An 18,855-nucleotide genomic window follows, 5' to 3' on the forward strand; every position below is an offset into this window, starting at 1 on the left:
TTTGACATCTTCCCCAAGGTGTTTCTGCATTCCATAGCTGTTTAGTGAGTTAATTTTGTTGCGATTTGTCAAGGTATTGTTTCCATAGCACACCTATGGTTGTGTGTGTGTGTGCTAGAGGCACTGGTAGGTGGTGATAGATTGCCACCTAGATGATTGCTAGATTCTAGGGACTGGTAGATTAGATCATGGAGCTTAGTGGCCTTTACATTGAGGTCACATATGATGTCACTATGGATGTAGTGGTCACTTTACTTATGGCCCTCATTCCTTTTGATCTATGCACTTGTTCTTCATGTTTCTGTTGCTGTTCTCCAACATGGTAGCAGAGCACTACGACCTTCCTTGAGCTTCTAGAAGAAGGAAGGAAGAAAGCATGAAGTTTATAAAGCCTTCACAGTAAAGACTCTAAAGGTAAGTTCAAACCTTCCGACCATCAATCACTTGGACAAAGATAGCTTCAAGATCCATCCTTGCAAAATATGTGGGAAGCCAAATCACAATGAAAAGTTTTGTTATGCCAAGAAGAAAGAGAATATCAAGAAGGACGAGAATAAAAAGCAAGTGAGAACCAACAGGTTTCTCGTTCATGAGCCTCCACAAGACGAGGCCGACTTTGATGATGAATATGCTTTCTAACAAAGCTCGATTTGTATGCCCTAATAGTTGCTGAGTCAAGGTACTCTACTTGGAATAGTCCTCCAAAATGAATGGAATAAAAGTTGCGTGTGTCTTCTCTTGGTTGGGTCTCTCCCCAACCGCCATGCTCGCTCAATCTTGTGCTCAGCCACACCCAAAGTAGTGGCCTCGAAAGCCGTCGCATCTGTGATTGGTGTAGCCTCAGTGCAAAGGATCCCATGGACTCTGATGTTGAGAGCCTTGTTGGCTCTCTACTGCTGCTCCATGAGGGTAGCCGAAACGGTTACCCTTGCAATTCCCGTTTGGCCACGTCAACCCATCTGGAAATCTCCTCAATTACAGATTGCATGCTCGCAATCTGTGCCTCAACAATGGGGGAAGGGGGGGAGAGAGAGAGAGAGAGAGAGAGAGAGAGAGAGAGAGAGTTTATTAAAGTCTTCGAAAGACCGATGGGTCTATGAGAGAGAGAGAGATGAACGTGTGCAAGAGGCCTCGTGGGCCTATGAGACAAAGTGCGAATCCAAGAAGTACCTCATACAAGCCACTGAGGGCTGAAGCAAAGGGTTCACTAAGACCCTTGTTGAGAGCTAAAAGCTGAAAAACTGAAAGCAAAAGTGAGAGAGAGAGAGAGAGAGAGAGAGAGATCCCTTTTAAGTACTGATTGTCAAATTTCTATGTTTGTATGAAAGATGGGAGGTATTTCATTTAGGATTGAGAGTTCTTAAAGTTACGTTGTAAATTTTGCAGGATATTTTGAGACTGTTGACCCTTTGGTTCAAGTATGGAGATCGTAATGAGGTTAAGGAAGCTCTTCAAGAAGGCTTTTCATATGTGAATATTGATACTTGGCTAGTGGTACTTCCTCAAATTATTGCCCGCATACATTCTAATATTCCTGCGGTGCGTGAGCTTATTCAGTCATTGCTGGTACGGATTGGGAGGAGTCACCCCCAGGTTAGTTGTACTTGGCAACATATGTGCCTTTCATAGTAGTAGATTATGCATTTATTATGTCTTTTGCTGAGGATGGATGTGAAAGTTCTTAGTGTTTCCCCATGTTGGTTGTACACGGAATAATAAAATTGGAAGCATGGGGGTTTAGGACCCTCTTGTAGGGATGATTTGCGAGGGTGTACTTGTCATTGCAAGATTTGTGATTATCTTTGAACATAGTTAGATTCATTTGCACATTGAACATAGTTAGATTCATTTGCACATTTGAAAATGCTCTTTTATGAAGCTCAGCCTTGTGATTAGTAGTTTATCATAGTTTGACTATTTCAATCTTTTTCACTTGAATGCTTTTCTTCGAGAGGCAAGCCATGCGCAATGGATATCTTGGGCATGAACATAGGTTTTGAGTAGCTCAATGCCTAGCTACCATGTGAAAATATTGGTATTCGTGTACGGATCTTTTGTAAGATGATACTGGAGAGGAAATGCTAATAAGATTCTCTAGCACATCTTGTTTTTTATCAAAGTCATTTAGTTTCTGTGAAGGATTAATATGAATTTCTTGTGAGCCCCCTCTTCTCCTTATACTAGAATAAATGTGGAGTATACCTTTCTGAGGTGGTGGACTCACCCCTGCATGAATGCTATTATAAGCTTTGTGTGTATCGTGGGGTTCTTCTTAAGGATTTTGGCACGTGATCCCCATGAAAAGATGTTGCGGAGGTGCTCATCTCAATCTAATAAGGACAATGCAGATGGAAAATCCCTTAGTAGTGATCGAATAAGAGCAAAGTAGATCTGGCTGACATGTATAATGGCTGACATGGTGTATGTACAGTTATGTCCCACGCTAACTAGGTTGGTCTGTACCTAACGTAGGTAAGAGAACTCCTAGGGGTTAAGGGTATTGGGTGGAGGTTTTAGCCCTAATGAACAAGGACAGGTTTAGTAGGCGTTGTATGGAGGTTTGGGGCTGGGCTAACTGTAGCTAGAGCTATATTGCAGACCCATTCTCATTGTTTAGGCATCGAGCACCATTAGCCTGGATCTAATTGTGAGGCAAATAGAGAGCTAGTCTAGGTGGAGGACATCCCTTGGATGCCAAAGCTTATTGGCCGAGGACTAGGCTTGCATGATGGTCTTAACCTTCAGCTCGTGGGTGGTGAGGTACTTGGACCTATAGTTGGGAGGTGAGTTCAACACCTGTGACCCTACATGGTTGTATTGCCATTCACGCAAGGTGTTTAGTAAGAGGACATGAGGTACTTACATGAGTGTCAAAGCCAGCCTCAAGATGGATTGTCTATTAGACTGTTCGTCTTCTGGTTATTGACTTAGAAGATACAAGCAGCTTCTTATGTGAGTATTAGTCTAGTGAAGGGGCTAGAAGTTATGCACACCTATGCAAGGCTGTGGTAAAGGCCCAGCATGGGCGAGTGAGATTGCTAGTGGAAAGCAGTCTTGTGGTGCTCATGCCGTTAGCACAGCGGGTTTGGGCAGAGGGAATTGTTAAGTAGATGGCTGGTGGTCGAGGAGCATCAGCAGATTAGGCAGCCCTGCTTGCTGAAATTGTTCGAGACTGAAACCACTGCTTAAGGAACATGGCAGGTGGCTGGGGCTTTCGTACTCACTTTGGGAAGGCTGATAAAGGATTCACTTAGGCAAAGGGAAGCCTAGGGGGAGAGCTGCTGAGGCAACGGAAGGCCTAGTGAGAGCTTTTCTGATGTGAATCAATCAGGCCACATGGGCTGGCTGGATGCCAGCCTGGTGGGATTAGCTGAACGTTGGCTGTTGCCAGCTTGGGGGGACTAATTGGGCATTAGCTAACTGTAATTACTCTATAGGGCTAACTATAGGCTCATGATGGCTAGTGTAAGCTATGCTATTGTGGGCTATTCTATAGAAGGTTGGGGCCAATAATAAGCAGCTTTTGCTGTAAATAATACTTTTGAAGGGCTCAGTCTAGCAAGAACAGCTTGGGCCTGCCAAGAAAGGCTTGAACTGCCAAATTTGGCTTGTATTTGGCCCAAGGGAGTACCCAAATAAGCTAGAGGGCTCTATTTAGGTAGATCATTCTCAAGGCTCTCACATGCAAGCTCGCTAGTTTATGGTAGCCATCAAGTAGCCTGCTTGTACCTGCAAGCAACCTGATTGCAGTTAAAAATGAGATGATTCAATCGCTTCAGACTCAGCTTCATTGCAACATCATTTCGATTCATCCTCCTTTTAAGCTGAAGGCAGAGTAGGGAAGATCAGTAAGAGAGAAGATAAAAACTGTTTCGATTCATCTTCCTTTGATGCTTGGTTATATAAGTGGGATGCATAGTTTGACATACATTTGTTTTCGGAATTGATTTAGGTTGGTTGTGACCAGGTACTTCAAAAGGTGCTGCAATGGTTGATCTGGAAAGGTCCTCAATTGCTGCTGCATTTCGGATCCCTAGACCAGCCGACTTGGATTTGTGCAGCCTGTTGCTGCATTTTGGAGAACTCTCTTGAAGCCCCCTTGCTCTCATTTGCTGCTTCTACACCTCGGGCTGCGAGCTTGTCCCCTGAGGTTGCTGCTGCATTCATGTTGATGCCTTCTCCTGCTGGCCTTCACTTGTGGGAGCCTCCACACAAGCTCTTGATTGCTGTGGAGCATATGCTCTTGCTGTAATTCCACATTCGAGCTTCTTTTGGCACCCTCAGTTGCCATTGGCTGTCCACTTCACCTCTCCTACAAGGGTGACTATCTGTGCTCAAGTTTGCAACCTTTTTCTTGCTGTAATTTTGGTCAACATTGTTAGCAATATTAGTGTGCTAAGTTTGAAGCTTTCCGGCAAGCTTTGAATTTTGTAAGTTTTATGACTTGATTTGTTATGCTTTGTACAGTCATAGGTTGCTATATCCATACAGGATGAACATGTGCAACCATGTATTCTGAGAGGTGTCCAGGATACTTCAGCCCATACCATGGAGGGGGTTTTGTAGGCCATTCTTTGGGCTATTCATACGTGCCATCCATTCCTTGGTATGTGCCTTGTAGGACTAGTTATAGGCAGTTAGGACCCATGGTACAGTTAGCACATGTACCAGCTAGTACACTTAGTGCTACTAGGACACCCTGTCCTAGGATTTTGTTATATTGGGTGTACTTTATACTCATTTCATTGATTGCAGCAATTCATTACAGCAATACCGTTTTCTCCATTGTCTCCACCTTTGTTGCTTCCCTCTCTTGCCCTAGCTTACAGATTTTCTTGGTCGGGAGATTGTAAAGTCTAGTGCGTGGATCCGGAGGAGTGGTAGTACTATAGAAATCATCCCTCATCGGGACGATCTCTGTCGAGAAGCGTGACACACATGCTAGATTCTGTGGATTTGGATCCGATGCCCCCTTTGACAGAACTCTTCATCACAATATGTTACTTCACAATTTGCTTGAGACCTAGCGAGGAGGTTGAGACTTCACCATACGCAGCCCCATACCCGGACATCATGGATTTTTCAAGCCTTGGGGAAGTTCTTTTTGTTAGGGACTTCCACACCAGAGGGGACACATCAGGTATCACTTTTGAATTTTCATGATGACTCTATCTTATTGTCAAAGGTTGTTTTGAAGGAGGCAGGGATGTCCTGAGTTTTCGCTGAGAGGCGAGCCCTAGTTATATCTTAGGGGCATGCATTCTTAGACATAGTCTGTGAAGGCTTCAATTCTGATTTGCAACTGATCCAAGCAGCAGTTGCTCATGCAGGATGTTTATGTGTTAGAGCTTTTTAGTAGCGTACACTTGATTCTTGTGTGCATGTGTGCAGGCATCGCTGCACAAAACTGTTTATGAATTGGTCTCTCCATTGTTTAGCTCATTACCGTAGTAGCAAATATCTGCTCTTAATGATGGATCTTACAGGCTTTAGCCTAGGATGGTAACCGTAAGGTTGAAATGTGCACACTTTGTCTTTCTAAAAGAACCTGATTTCTTTTGCTATGCCTGGTTCCTCAAGATAACACCATGTATATAGAGGGCTTGTATTTTGAGCAGAAGTGTGCGCAAGCTGCTTTATCTGATATGGCATGTTGGTATTATTGAATAGGCACTTATGTACCCTTTGCTTGTAGCCTGCAAATCTATAAGCTCATTGCGCAGAACTGCGGCAGAACAAGTGGTTGAACAGGTCCGTCAACACAGTCAACATAGTGCACTGCTTGTGGAGCAGGTATGTAACTGAAACTATTGCTTCTTTTACCGTATTTCTGTTTCTTAGCCACGGGGTATGCTTTGCAACATGCATTATTGAGTCTAGACTGTTATTTTGTCTGCTTCTCGGAATGAAATTTTGTGTGCTCCCTCTGAAAGGTGTAGTTTTTCTTTGATGACGGCTGTTTGTAGCCAAGATGTACAATAATATTTCCATCACAATACATCTAATTTTTTTGGGAATAATCCAAAGGTTCATGTCATCCCCCTGTGCGCACCGCACTCACATACACCCACCTTAGTTTATCTTATTTATATTTGAGTAACTCATACTACATGATTGTTTGTAGAGGCTTTTGCAGTTGTAATTCCTTACAATTTAATTGTTCTAATCTGACTTAGAAGTGCTTACTTTGTGTGCGGCATGCGTGCACATGTGCATGCGCAAAGGCGTGCTGACCTGCATTTAAAGCCTATCTTTTACTTTCCTGTCCATCGTTGGATATTGACACGCACATATTAAACTCGTTACCCAGTTTATACAACGGTTCATGATAAGATAATTAATGTGCACTCTTAGTATAATTGGTTGTTTTTGTAGGCCCAATTGGTTTCAAAGGAGCTCATAAGAGTTGCCATCCTGTGGCATGAGACATGGCATGAGGCATTGGAGGAAGCAAGTCGTCTGTATTTTGGTGAGCACAATGTGGAAGGAATGCTACATGTGCTTTTGCCGTTGCATAAAATGCTTGAAAAAGAGGGCCCTACTACCATGCAGGAGATCCATTTTGTACAGGTACTGCATCAGGCAGAAGTTGAGGACATGCTTCATTTTTGCAATGGTTTTGGTTAGAAACTTGTTTGTTTTGTAGAAATAATTTTTGCATTTGAATTGTGTCTTGCATTATGGAAGACTTTATTAGCTTGGAGAAGCTCGTAGTAGAAAAGTTTGAATCGTACTCAGCAGCATTGAGTTTGGAAATTTGCCATATTATTAATTTTTTCTGATTGGCTATCCTTACACAATCTGAAGCAAATAGACAGTTAGTAATGAATAAACAATGTCTAAAGCATGCAATGGAAAATAACACACGGCTGAGTCACTTCTAAGGAACAGTTTGGCATCTGGGAAACCTTCTCAGGGACTATGTCTATATTTTTTCTATTTTAGGAAAGATGGTCTATAGACATGCCATGAGAGTGAAGCCATCCAGTAGCCCAGTCCTCATCCCCCTGTGCTACTATCTCAGGGACTAGGAAAAGCCCTCCAAGGCAATGTTTGTCTACCCACCTCAGTCTGGCCATATTGTGGAGCTGAATTAAGGCAGCGATGCTCTACATAGAGGTATGCATGTATAGAGATGCACATCAAACTTTCCAAGTACGATATGATATGGACTGCATGTCTTAGCCTGAATGAGACTTGAGAGCATCATGCTTCGAAACGCCCTCATCCACTTTGAGGTCTGCTGTGTTGAAAGGGTCTGCATGCTATGTTGGTGGTGTCATTAGTGAGTCAAATAGGAGGGATTTTGTGTTCACATGCTGAAACTGTGCCTGAAAGCACTGTCTTTCCCACCTTGCTAGTGAAGCATGCATGCCCTCTAGTGAATCACTATTGGGCTGCTAGTTTCATAGTGAATCTTGGTTGTGTGGAGATGCATCGCAAATAGACATGATTTGACAATCTCAAGCAGCTTTTTTGCAAGGGTATATTACTAGTAATGAAATCAGATCTTGTTGGTGTTGAAGATTATGACCATGAGTTGGTGATGAGTTAAGCCCATGATATTGATTCAAAGGTCTTCCTCAAGGCAGTAGCATAGTCTTTGTTTTCTGTCTCTAGGATTCTACCAAGGCTTTGAGGGTGAAGATCTGGTTTTTCTTGTCTGAAATTTGCTTGCACAATCGCTAGCATGCCTATGCTGAAAGCAGTAGCTACTACCAAGGCCGTGGTATTGAGTCAAAGGCCTTCCAAGAAATCCTCAAAGCAGTAGTATACTCTCCGTTTTTGGTGTGGAGTGTCTTCTACCAAGGCCCTGAGGGTGGAGATCTGGTTAATCTCATCTGAAATTCGCCCACCCAATCGCTAGCACGCCTACGCTCTTCGTGCATTCATGGATATTTTCTCAAGAGCTGAACCGTATATCTTGGCCACAAAGTGACCAAATCATGATAGTCCGGTAGTGGTTTGCATCTATGGGATCCCTTTCCTCATGAATATGAGAAAGAAAGAAAGAAAGAAAGAAAGTTTATTAAAGTCTGTGGAAGACCGATGGGTCTATGAGACTGTGAAAATCCTGATACAACGAGCTGTGGTAGTGGAGCTACTAAACGAGTGTCCATAACAATGCAAAATGCAAAATGCCAAAAATGCAGAATGGCAGTACTAAGTCCTAAGTACAACATAGTGATGTCGGTGGTCGACTATATATCAATCTCAGCATCATCATCAATATCATCATCATCCCCAGCAACAGCAAGATATCAGGATGGATGAGGCAGTGGAGGCATGAAGTCGGCAATAGAGTGCTGTCAGCCACTCAGAGGTGCGGTCCTGGCACGTCTCTTGGTCGTAGCTCTACGGCTAACCAGGGCTACAGGGCTACTGTGACCCGCGTCGGTCGGGCTCCAACTCCAAACAAGGAGGGGATGTCTCCAAGTGTGATCTGTGTGTCGACCCTCTGTCTAAGCTGTCGCGTCACGGGTTTCGGGTCACGGTCATGTCGAGGCCTCGTCTCGTCGGGATCCATGTGATCTAGCTGAAAGAACTCCGTGATAGAGCTCTGAGAGGGATCAACCGAGGAAGAAGTCTGCTCTTGTCTCCGTGCTCGGAGTATCCTCTCGCGGTGTCTAAGTGCCTCATGAATGAAACCTACCAAACACCGGTCTGGGTAGGAGAGGAAATGGGCTAAAATCCCATAACTATCTCTGAAGAGGCAGTGGAAACGTACACAGGACACCTGAAGATGAAATGCTCCTTTGTCTCAACCTCCTGTATGTCACATAGTGTGCATATGCGCCGCTCCCTGGGTAGTCGCTCTGCTCTGCCGCTCTCGATGCGAAGTCTGTGTGAAGAGACCCGGAACTGCCCAAGAGAGATCCTCATCGAGTGGGGTAGGTGAATTTGTGTATATCCTGGTGGGTCAATGAAACCCTCCGCTGTGATATGTAAGAAGTGATCTTTGTAGAAGCTAAGCTTCACTGGGAGTTCACTCGGTTCCAACCAGGTCCGAAAAGTGTGTAGCTGTAGTGTGTAGCTGTAGTAGATCCTCATGGATAACCTGGTTGACCTCGTGTGATAAGAGGGGAGAGAACGGAGCATCCATGCTATACTGGAAGGGAGGTAGTCTATCCATGTGGAGCCCCAGTCGCTCAAACCATCTCTTTGTACGTGCATACTAGCACCTCTGATCTCCTTCTGCTGCAAGTGCCATAGAAGAGGATAAAGCTATCCATGGTAGCCTGCTACGCCCCGAGGTATAATCATCATATTCCCTAACTCGGTACAGATATATGATGACTTGAAATGCAGCATCTCGCTGTAAAAGGGGTGACCCAAACTCAGCCTGAATGATCTGGTGAGGAACGGATGACTTACCACGAATCATCCGTGATAGCATGAGAACTTGTAGCCGCTCCACACGGGCCGACTCTATATCCGACAAGTCTGTCCCCCAACAAGGACCGCCGTACATCCTCGCTGGGCGAGCCAAGGAGTCAAAAAGCAACCCCTTGGTGCGTGGATCCTGAAAGTGTGAGCGGAAGCACTGCCTCTCTAGCCTGGCCAATGAGGCATACCCTCTACTACTCTGCCTGCATCGCGGGTCTCATAGTGAAGCTCGGTCCGAAGAAGATAACCCCAAGATAAGTGTATGATGAAACTATCTCAACAGATGACCCCGCAAATGTGAACTACTCCTGACGCATGATGGCTCGAGATGTATTGAAGGTCATGACCTTGGTTTTACCCAGGTTGACCTTCAAATCATGAGACTCACAAAAGGACTGTAGTGCGTCTAGGTGTCTCTGAAGCCCCTCTGCTGAGGAAGACAAGCGAGCCACGTCATCTGCATAGAGCAAAATCTGGATCAGCGTGCCTGCAAGAGAGCAACCTACACCCCCCTGTGTCTGCATCACTGTCTCAAGCTCGTCAATGTAGAGGCCAAACAAGGTAGGCGACAAAGGACACCCTTGTTTGACCCCGATGGTACTCATGATCTCGTCTGTCCACCCGGATCCTACCCGAACTCTGCCAGAAACTCTCTCGTAAAGTGCCATGACAGCCCAAATGATCTCCTGGTCATAACCCAAGTCCTGTAGGCGCCGTATGAGGCGGGCTCTCGGGACTGTGTCAAATGCCTTGCGAAAATCCACAAAGCAACAATAAACCCTGTGGAAGGGGAGAGTGGGAGCACACCGACACACACAAGCATGATAAACACAAGAAGTGTGGGGATAAAACGTATGTGTGTACCTCTCCTAGCACACAGTCAACCTTTTATATGAAAGGATAAGGTTACAACACTAAGTACGGTGTACTTAGTGTACTTAACAAATAAAGTACTAAGTGTACTAACTGTACTTGGGTGGCCATAGTGCCTTTACCCCAACAACCTCCCACTTAAAGGCAATATGCCCTCAAGTAAAAATAAATGAGGCTCAACATATACCCATCAACTGTCGGCAATGTGCAAACCGCTCTGCAGGCAAGCCTTTTGTCAATAGATCTGCTGGATTATCATCTGTGTGGATCTTGACAAGCTGAATCAGCTTATCATCTATCACCTCCCTGATGAAGTGATACTTCACATCAATGTGCTTTGTCTTTGCATGAAAGACAGGATTGTGTGCCAACTGAATAGCACTCTGACTGTCACAATGCAACAATGGAATATCACCTGTAATGCCCAAGTCTCCCACTAGCCGAGATAACCATAAGGCCTCCTTGCATGCCTCTGTGGCTGCAATATGTTCAGCTTCCGTAGTAGACAAGGCTATGCACTGCTGCATCCTTGACATCCATGACACTGCACCTCCTGTGAATGTATAAACATAACCGGTAGTAGACTTCCGGTTATCGGGATGACCAGCAAAATCTGAATCCACATAACCATGCACCTTTGCATCTCGCTTGCCAAAGCATATGCACAACTCCTGTGTGTCCTTCAGGTATCTCATGATACCTTTCACTGCATTCCAATGCTTCTTGCCTGGATTTGCCATATACCTGCTAACCACTCCCACTGCAAACGCAATATCAGGTCTGGTTGCAACCATGGCATACATGAGACTGCCACAAGCTGAAGCATACGGAATCTTGGCCATTTCAGCCCTATCAGCATCTGAGTGTGGGCTGTCCATTGCACTGAGTTTCACATACGGAGGCAATGGAGAACTAAGGGTCTTCCCCCCCTCCATATGAAACCTGTGCAATACTTTGCCAATATATTCGGTCTGAGACAAATACAACAAACGCTGTCCCCTGTCTCTCCGTATCCGCATTCCCAGTATGTGATTTGCATCACCAAGGTCCTTCATATCAAGGGCCTCATGCAATCTTTTCTTAAGGTCATCAAGCTCCTTACGAGCTTTACCAGCAATAAGCATGTCATCCACATATAAAATGAGAATGATTAAGCTGCCATTTGCAGCCCTTTTGGTATATAAGCAGTGATCGTCATCACTTCTCCTGAAACCTTGGGACTTCATGAAGGTATCAAATTTCTTATACCATTCCCTTGGTGCCTGTTTCAGCCCGTAAAGGCTCTTTTTAAGCTTGCATACAAGTGACTCCTTGCCCTTGACTGCAAATCCTTCTGGCTGCTGCATGTAGATCTCCTCATGAAGATCACCGTGAAGAAAGGCTGTCTTCACATCCATTTGGCATAATTCCAAATTCTCACATGCAACCAAAGCAAGTACAATCCTGAGTGTGGTCATCTTAACCACTGGAGAAAAGATCTCATCAAAATCAACACCATACTCCTGCTTAAAGCCCTTGGCAACCAACCTAGCTTTATACCTTGGCTTAGCTCCAAGTGTGACTTTCAATCTATACACCCACTTGCATGGCAGTACTTTCATGCCCTTAGGCAACTGCACCAATTCCCAAGTACCATTTTTATGGAGACTGTCCATTTCAGACTTCATGGCTAGTTCCCATAGCCTTTTATCATGCATTTGCACGGCTTCCTTGTAACAGGAAGGTTCTCCACAATTTGTAAGCATAATAAAATCTGCTCCTGGAACAAATCTGTCTGGCGGTTTCATTTGTCGAGTGGACCTTCGGACCCATTGGTCTTGCTGTCCAACTTGCTGCTCACCTAAAACAGGTTGCTGTTCTAGTAGATCAGGCTGCAGAATTATGCCTGGGAGGTCTTCCAAAGGTGGCATGTCCCGTAGTACATCTTCCGCCACTGCGGGCTGTCCATTTGGACCTGCTGCAGCATCATGCATTGGCTGATTACGCTGCTGTTGTGGCTGATTTGCAGCCTGCCTGAATTGTACAGGATGTCCCGAGTCATCAATGTCAACCTCTGAAGCATCAGAAGGCTTATCTGCTGCCTTAAACATACATGACTCATCAAATAAGACATCATTGCTGCGTATTAGCTTCTTATTCACAGGATCCCATAGGCGGTAACCCATCTCACCACTGTCACCATATCCAAGAAAAATGCATTTAAGAGACTTAGGATCAAGCTTGCTGCGATCTTCTCTGCGTATATGCACGTACGCAGTGCAGCCAAAGACCCTCAAGTGCTTATAGGAAGGAGGTTTTCCTGTCCAAAGCTCCTCTGGCACTCTGCCATCTAGTCTTTTATTTGGTGACCTATTGATGAGGTGTACTGCTGTTTTTACAGCTTCAGCCCAAAATCCATGAGGTAAAGCAGCATGTGATATCATAGAGCGAGACTTTTCCTGTATGGTTCTATTCATACGCTCTGCAGTGCCATTTTGCGCTGGACTGTAAGGAGCAGTGAGTTCTCTTTTAATACCTCTAGCATCACAAAATGCATTGAATGCATTAGACATATACTCCCCACCGTTATCTTACCGCAAAGCCTTCAGTGTTCTGTCTGTTTGGTTCTCAACCATAGCAAGCCATTTCTGGAACACTGGAAAGACATCACTCTTCAATCGAAGAGGATACACCCACACCTTCCTTGTGGAATCATCTATAAATGTGACAAAGTACCGTGCACCTCCAAGTGAAGGACTAGGCATCTCACACACGTCTGTATGCACAAGCTCAAGTTGAGCATCTTTATGTCCTAATCTCCTTTTATGAGGACACTGTAACTGTCTACCATATATGCAGTGCTCACGAAACTTTAAATCAGAAAATTTAAGAGACGGTAAGTAGCCAAGGCGAGCCAATTGCTCCATTCCACTTATGCTCATATGTCCCATCCGGCTATGCCACATAGAAATATTCGGCAGCTCGGTGGCATGAATATCAGCTTGATTACATACTTTAGCATGAAGAGTATACATTGTGTCAACCTTAGAGCCTCTGGCAACAACCAGGGCACCTTTGGTGACCTTCCAGAAACCATGACCAAAGCTGGTCACAAAACCTTCGTCCTCCAACATGCCAGTAGAAATCAGATTTTTCTTGACTTCGGGTACATGCCTAACATTGTGAAGCATAAGCTGAGTACCATCAGCAAATACAAGCCTGACATCTCCAATACCAACAATACTGCATGCATGATTATCCCCTAGAAAAACGACTCCATTACTGCCTGCTGCATATGTTACAAACAATTCTTTGTAAGGTGTAACATGGAATGAGGCACCTGAGTCAATGATCCAAGAGTGCATGTCTACAAAATCTCCTGCATGGAGAGAATGAGCATCCAAAGTAGAGAGAAATAGAACCTCTCCCTCACTGTCATAACCGTGTGTAGAATGAAGCTCTTCAATCTTCACACTACTCTTGCCATTGCTTACGGGTACAATTGCTTTTGCATCTGACGCATCAGTGTTTTTGGCTTTGTCTCTCTTATCATTTTTCAGTTTAAAGCACTGCTTTTTAGTATGTCCCTTTTTGCCATAGTAGTAGCACTCAACATCTTTGTTGGAGCGGGACTTGCTCCTCGCTTTTCCCCTTTCCTGAGATTTGCCTCTTTGCTGACTTCTCCCCCTTGCATTTAAGGCATTGTTAGGCTTTACTGCATCTTGAGCTTTCAGCTTCTGCTCTTCTTGCAAAATCAGCCCTGTGATATCTGAAAAACTTATGAAAGTGTTTGCATTTGTTACAGCTGTGGTGAATGTATCCCAACTTTCAGGAAGAGAAATCAAGAGTGCCATACCCTTGGTTTCCTCATCCACCACATATTTTTGATTTGCAAGTTGAGTGACAGTTGAATTAAACTCATTGAGATGTGCATCCATGGAGGTCCCTTCCTTCATCTTCAGATTGAAGAACTTGCGCAGCCAATATATCTTTGTGGCTACACTCTGCTGCTCATATGTGTCCTGTAGCTTTTTCCACACACCCCAGGCTGTTTTTTCACCATCCACATTCCAAACAACACTCTCATGGAGTGACAATTCAATTATGGACTTTGCTGACAGATCAGCTAGTGCCCAAGCATCATCAGATGTGCCAGTGGGCTTCACACCTTTGTGTATAATAGGAGCATGAAATTGCCTGAGAATTAGCACATTCAGGGCCATCTTTTTCCACATTGGGTAGTTAGCAGCACCCTGCAACTTTTTAATATTGAGAAGAGAAGATTCCGAGGATGAAGCCATTACAATCAGCAAGAAATATAACCGACACTTGGGTGCCTGACTCCCTGCAAACTAAGTGCACAGATGCACTTGTAGTTGTGCTCAAAAGTTAATTCCTGCAATGGAACACAGGACCTGCAACTTTCTCCCACTTAACAGTAAATACTGTCTGTTTCCTGCCTGCTGCAGATCCAGAAAAGAAATACTTAATGCATTAATTGATGCTCTGTAGTACAGTACAGCAGTACCTTGATTTGACACAATGTATGTCCCTGCTGTAACAGTGAAAACAGCACTGTTTTATGCACTTTAAACTGCAGTAAAGTGACTGTTTACAGTCCAAAAATTGACTCCGGACAGTACCTGACTGTACTTTCTAGTACAGCAACAGAAATTGACTGTATAACTGTCCAAAACTGTCAGAATTAGACTTTCTCTTGCCTCTATAACTGTGTTACACAGTTTAGAACTTGAATGAGGCAAAAGCCCCTTGACTGGAAGCCAATGTTTTGAAGATTTTAGTGCATACACCGCTTTCCCAAAGCTCCACTGATCACATAAGGCATCTAGGTGTTTCCCCCAACACTGATATACATAACAATGTCAAAAGCCCCAATTCATATGCATCTGCCACTGTCCCCTAAGTCATAAAATGCATCAAATCCTTGCACAAATCAACTCCAATCAGGAGGATATACGCAAACAAGTGCGTGTATAAGCCAATGCTTGGCTGTGGCTACAAAAGCCCCTTGATTCCGCAATTCAAAGAAAATGAGAATTTCTCTCACATAGGAGGCATAGATCTGCAGATCTACCTCACTGACAATACATCTGACCCACAATGCTCAAGTATGAGCTCAGAAATTGCGCTGGGACTGAAAAGAATTGAAGGCTGAAGGAACCAAAAAAAAAAAAACGGGTGAAGCGGGCTGCTCTACAATCGTGAACGTCTCCGAGCTCTCCGGCGATGGCGATGGCGAGGACATGCACCTGTGGCCACTTGTGGCGCTGATGGCGGAATTGCTGGCGCCGCCTGGCTTGCTGCTGGTGGCGCCGCTGGCGTCGCCGGTGGCCTTGGCGCTGGCGTCGAACAGCCTCGAAGGCTGCTAGCGCTGGCAGCGCTAGCAGCTGAAGGCGTTGCTGACGGCGCTGTCTGCAGGCTGCCGCTGCTGTCGCCGCTGCCTAGCGATGGCGACGGAAGCTATGCATGTTGTCTACCAACTTCACCAATCGGCGCAGGATAGAAGAGATGACCTCAACCGATAATGGCTTTGGCTCTGGTGAGGGCTGGCACTATTGAGGATGGAAATCAAATAATAGTGCTTAGCCTGATTAGTCGGGCTGTTCTGCGGTGCTCATATGTTAGTCGACTCGAGGGTGAGTTTGCCATGTCGTGCATGCTGAATCGCGACTCCGTTGTGTCCCCTGCGGCCTCTAGCAAGGGTCACCAGGAAAGTAGAAGTTTTTGATTGTCCTCTGGCTAGACTTCTACAGGACCTCTTGCTCTTGCCTCTGCAATCGAAGGTCTCTATGTGGCTGGGCCTCAAACAGGAAATTCGCAATGCATTGCTGATTAGGATGGGCCAAGAAATATGAGAGTGGTCCAAATTCGATCAATAATTTCGTCCACAGATTATTTAGTACACAAGGCATCCCAATGCAAAGTGCTCCTCTGTCTTAACTTCCTACATGTTGCATAGAGTGCAGATATTTCTCATATGGGGTGCCTCGTGCTCATCTTGTCTCAATGCGTAACCGGTGAGAGGAACCGCCCAAACGAGATCCTCAAGAGATCTAAAGTATAGCTTGGGGTTTCAATAAAATCCCCCTCTAAGATTTACATGCAATGATCTCTTTAGAAGCTGAGTTGTACCGAAAGCTTGTGGGGTGCCAGCCCAGTCATGTATGTGTGGAGCTGTAGGAGGTCCTCTTTGATGTCCTGATTCACCTCGTGATAGGTAAGCAGAATGGATGGGTCCTCTAGGCTATACTGAAATGGCGGTAGCAATATGGAGTCCTAGGCCTGCAAACCATTTGCGTGTTTGAGTGTACCGACTCCCCTAATCCCCCTTTTCCTCTAGTGCCATAGACGAGGTCAAGGCTAGCTAAGGTAGCGTGTACTGTCCTGATGTAGTGGTGCCAAAGTCCTTGATTGTGCGAAGGTACGTGACCAACTTAAAGGATGCATCAAGCTATAAAGGGGTGGCCCCAAACTCTGCTAGCTAGATATGGTGTGCTATGGATCATCCATGCAAGAGAGATGACTTTTAGTCAGTCAACGACGGGCTCGGTTTGTCTCATATAGATCTGAATCTTAGAAGGTTCTACCATACATCCCAACTAGGGAAACAAGAGCGTTGAATAGTAGAGACTTGGTTGTGGGTTTTGAAAAATGGACTATGCTTGAGTCTAGCAGGTGCGGCATACACTTTACTCAATTGTGCCTACATAGCTAGAATCTAGGTGAATATGGGGTAAAAAAGACGCAACAGTCTAAATTGGTGCCCCATCTAAGGTGAACTGCTCTCGTTGAGCGATGATTGAAGATCATGACCTTGCTATTACCAAGGTTGACCTTCAGGTCATGTGTCTTAGAGAAAGTGTAAAGTGCATCTAGATGTTGTTGGCACCTCGACTGAGGAGGAGAGTAAAACCATGTTGTCTGCATACAATAGATTTGAGACCAAAGATCTTGCTAACGGTGAGCATGCTCCCCCTAGTGTCGTCATGAATGATTGGAGCTCATCAATCGATAGGTCAAGTAAGGTCAGTGATAAAGGACAACCGTGTTTGGCCCCAAATTTACTCATGATCTCTTCTCGTCATCTTGATTGTGGTTGCTTAGAGTGTCCGAATTGCCCAAACGATGTCCTAGCTGTACTCTAATTCATGTAGTCGCTTGATTAGTCGTGTCCATGGCATCACAAAGCAACAACAGATCCTCGACTTCCGTGATCTGGCCTTCTTAATGAACCCTCTTAGAGCAAAAATCTGGTCCATGGACACATGTCTGCTCGAAAGTGTGCTTATCAGACACCTCTGAATCTCTCAGACTTGGCAAACAAACTAACTGAAGTGTCAAATGCTGAAGCACAAATCTTGGACATCACATGCCGGATTTGGTCCTGTAGTATTTTGGACAAAGAAAGAAAGAGAATGGTTTATTAATGTTTGTAGAAGGGTAGAAAACTTATGAAATGAATGAAACAAGCGGCAACATGAAAGAAAACGTGGACGGAGTCCGTGGATGTGAATATCTCCTTTGGTGTCTAGTCCTTTCATGTGTGAGTCATAAGTACTTTGAACTTTGTATGGGCTTGACTAAAGTTCCATTGGGAATCTTAATGTTTGTGGGATAAGTTTGAGATCTCCTCTATTTAGGGTGTACTTGTAGGTACCGTGATGCATTGCCGTCAAGATGATGGAATGATGGCCCCAAATGGGGCGGGTGTCTAGAGGCCCGTGTCTAGTCTCCTACTGACTTGGCCTGTGGAAAAGTTGAGGTCTTTGCCATGATGTCTGTCACGAGGACGTGAAATTATGGGACTTTTGATTTGCGACTCTCGTAATTTGCGCGTGACTGCCTTCAGCCTCTGGGACGCGAGGGGTCCGGCCATGGGGAATTAAAATTCCCTAGTGGACCCTTGGAAATAGTGAATGTGCACCCAATTACTAGGCAATTAATTCCTAGGGCCAAAGTGTGCAACAGGGTGGCCAAAAGAGTGGTGCAATAAAAAATTTCTTTTAGGGACCAAAAGAGTGGTGCATTAAAAAAACACTGCTTTTTGGAGCCTAGGGCTTTAAAAAGGGGGGAGGGGGAGTCCTTCTTTTAGATGCAGTTGGCCAAATCAGTTCCAGAAGGAGCCAGATTATCAGTTGTGAGTTGACAGGGCCTGCCAAGGAAATTCGTTTTTAGCCAGGGGCGAGTTTTAGGTGATCCAGGGCTTGCCTGGGAAATTCGTTTTTAGCCAAGGGTGAGTTTCAAGTGATCCAGGGCCTACTTGGGGAATTCGTTTTTAGCTAGGGGCGAGTTTCAGGTGATCTAGGGCCTGCCCGGGAAATTCGTTTTTAGCCAGGGGCCAATTTTAGGTGATCCAGGGCGTGCCAGGGGAATTCGTTTTTAGCTAGGGGCGAGTTTCAGGTGATCCAGGGCCTGCTTGGGAAATTCGTTTTTAGCCAGGGGCCAGTTTTAGGTGATCCAGAGCCTGTCAGGAGAAATCGCATCTGATCCAGGATCCTGTTGCAGATTGCAATTTCTCCCAGGGCACCTGTCATGGATTGCTATTTGTTTCTGGGCTGTTCCGGGCTGTTTCAACGGCTTGCGATTTGTTCCAGG

The 18,855-nt window shown here is 45.0% G+C and overlaps 1 protein-coding gene across 1 annotated transcript in view; it reads left to right on the plus strand.

Moving 5' to 3' along the window:
* TOR (target of rapamycin) overlaps positions 1-18,855 on the plus strand; it is a 142,621-nt gene that overhangs the window by 89,240 nt on the left and 34,526 nt on the right. The window contains exons 42-44 of the mRNA XM_087386937.1: positions 1,387-1,593; positions 5,671-5,793; positions 6,376-6,570. Coding sequence (XP_087243063.1) covers positions 1,387-1,593; positions 5,671-5,793; positions 6,376-6,570 — 525 coding nt within the window. The remainder of the gene's footprint in view (positions 1-1,386; positions 1,594-5,670; positions 5,794-6,375; positions 6,571-18,855) is intronic.

The sequence above is a fragment of the Dipteris shenzhenensis genome, chromosome 16 (assembly GCF_047967505.1).
Source record: "Dipteris shenzhenensis isolate YYH24624 ecotype China chromosome 16, Dip_SZ_1.0, whole genome shotgun sequence".
Taxonomy (NCBI): domain Eukaryota; kingdom Viridiplantae; phylum Streptophyta; class Polypodiopsida; order Gleicheniales; family Dipteridaceae; genus Dipteris; species Dipteris shenzhenensis.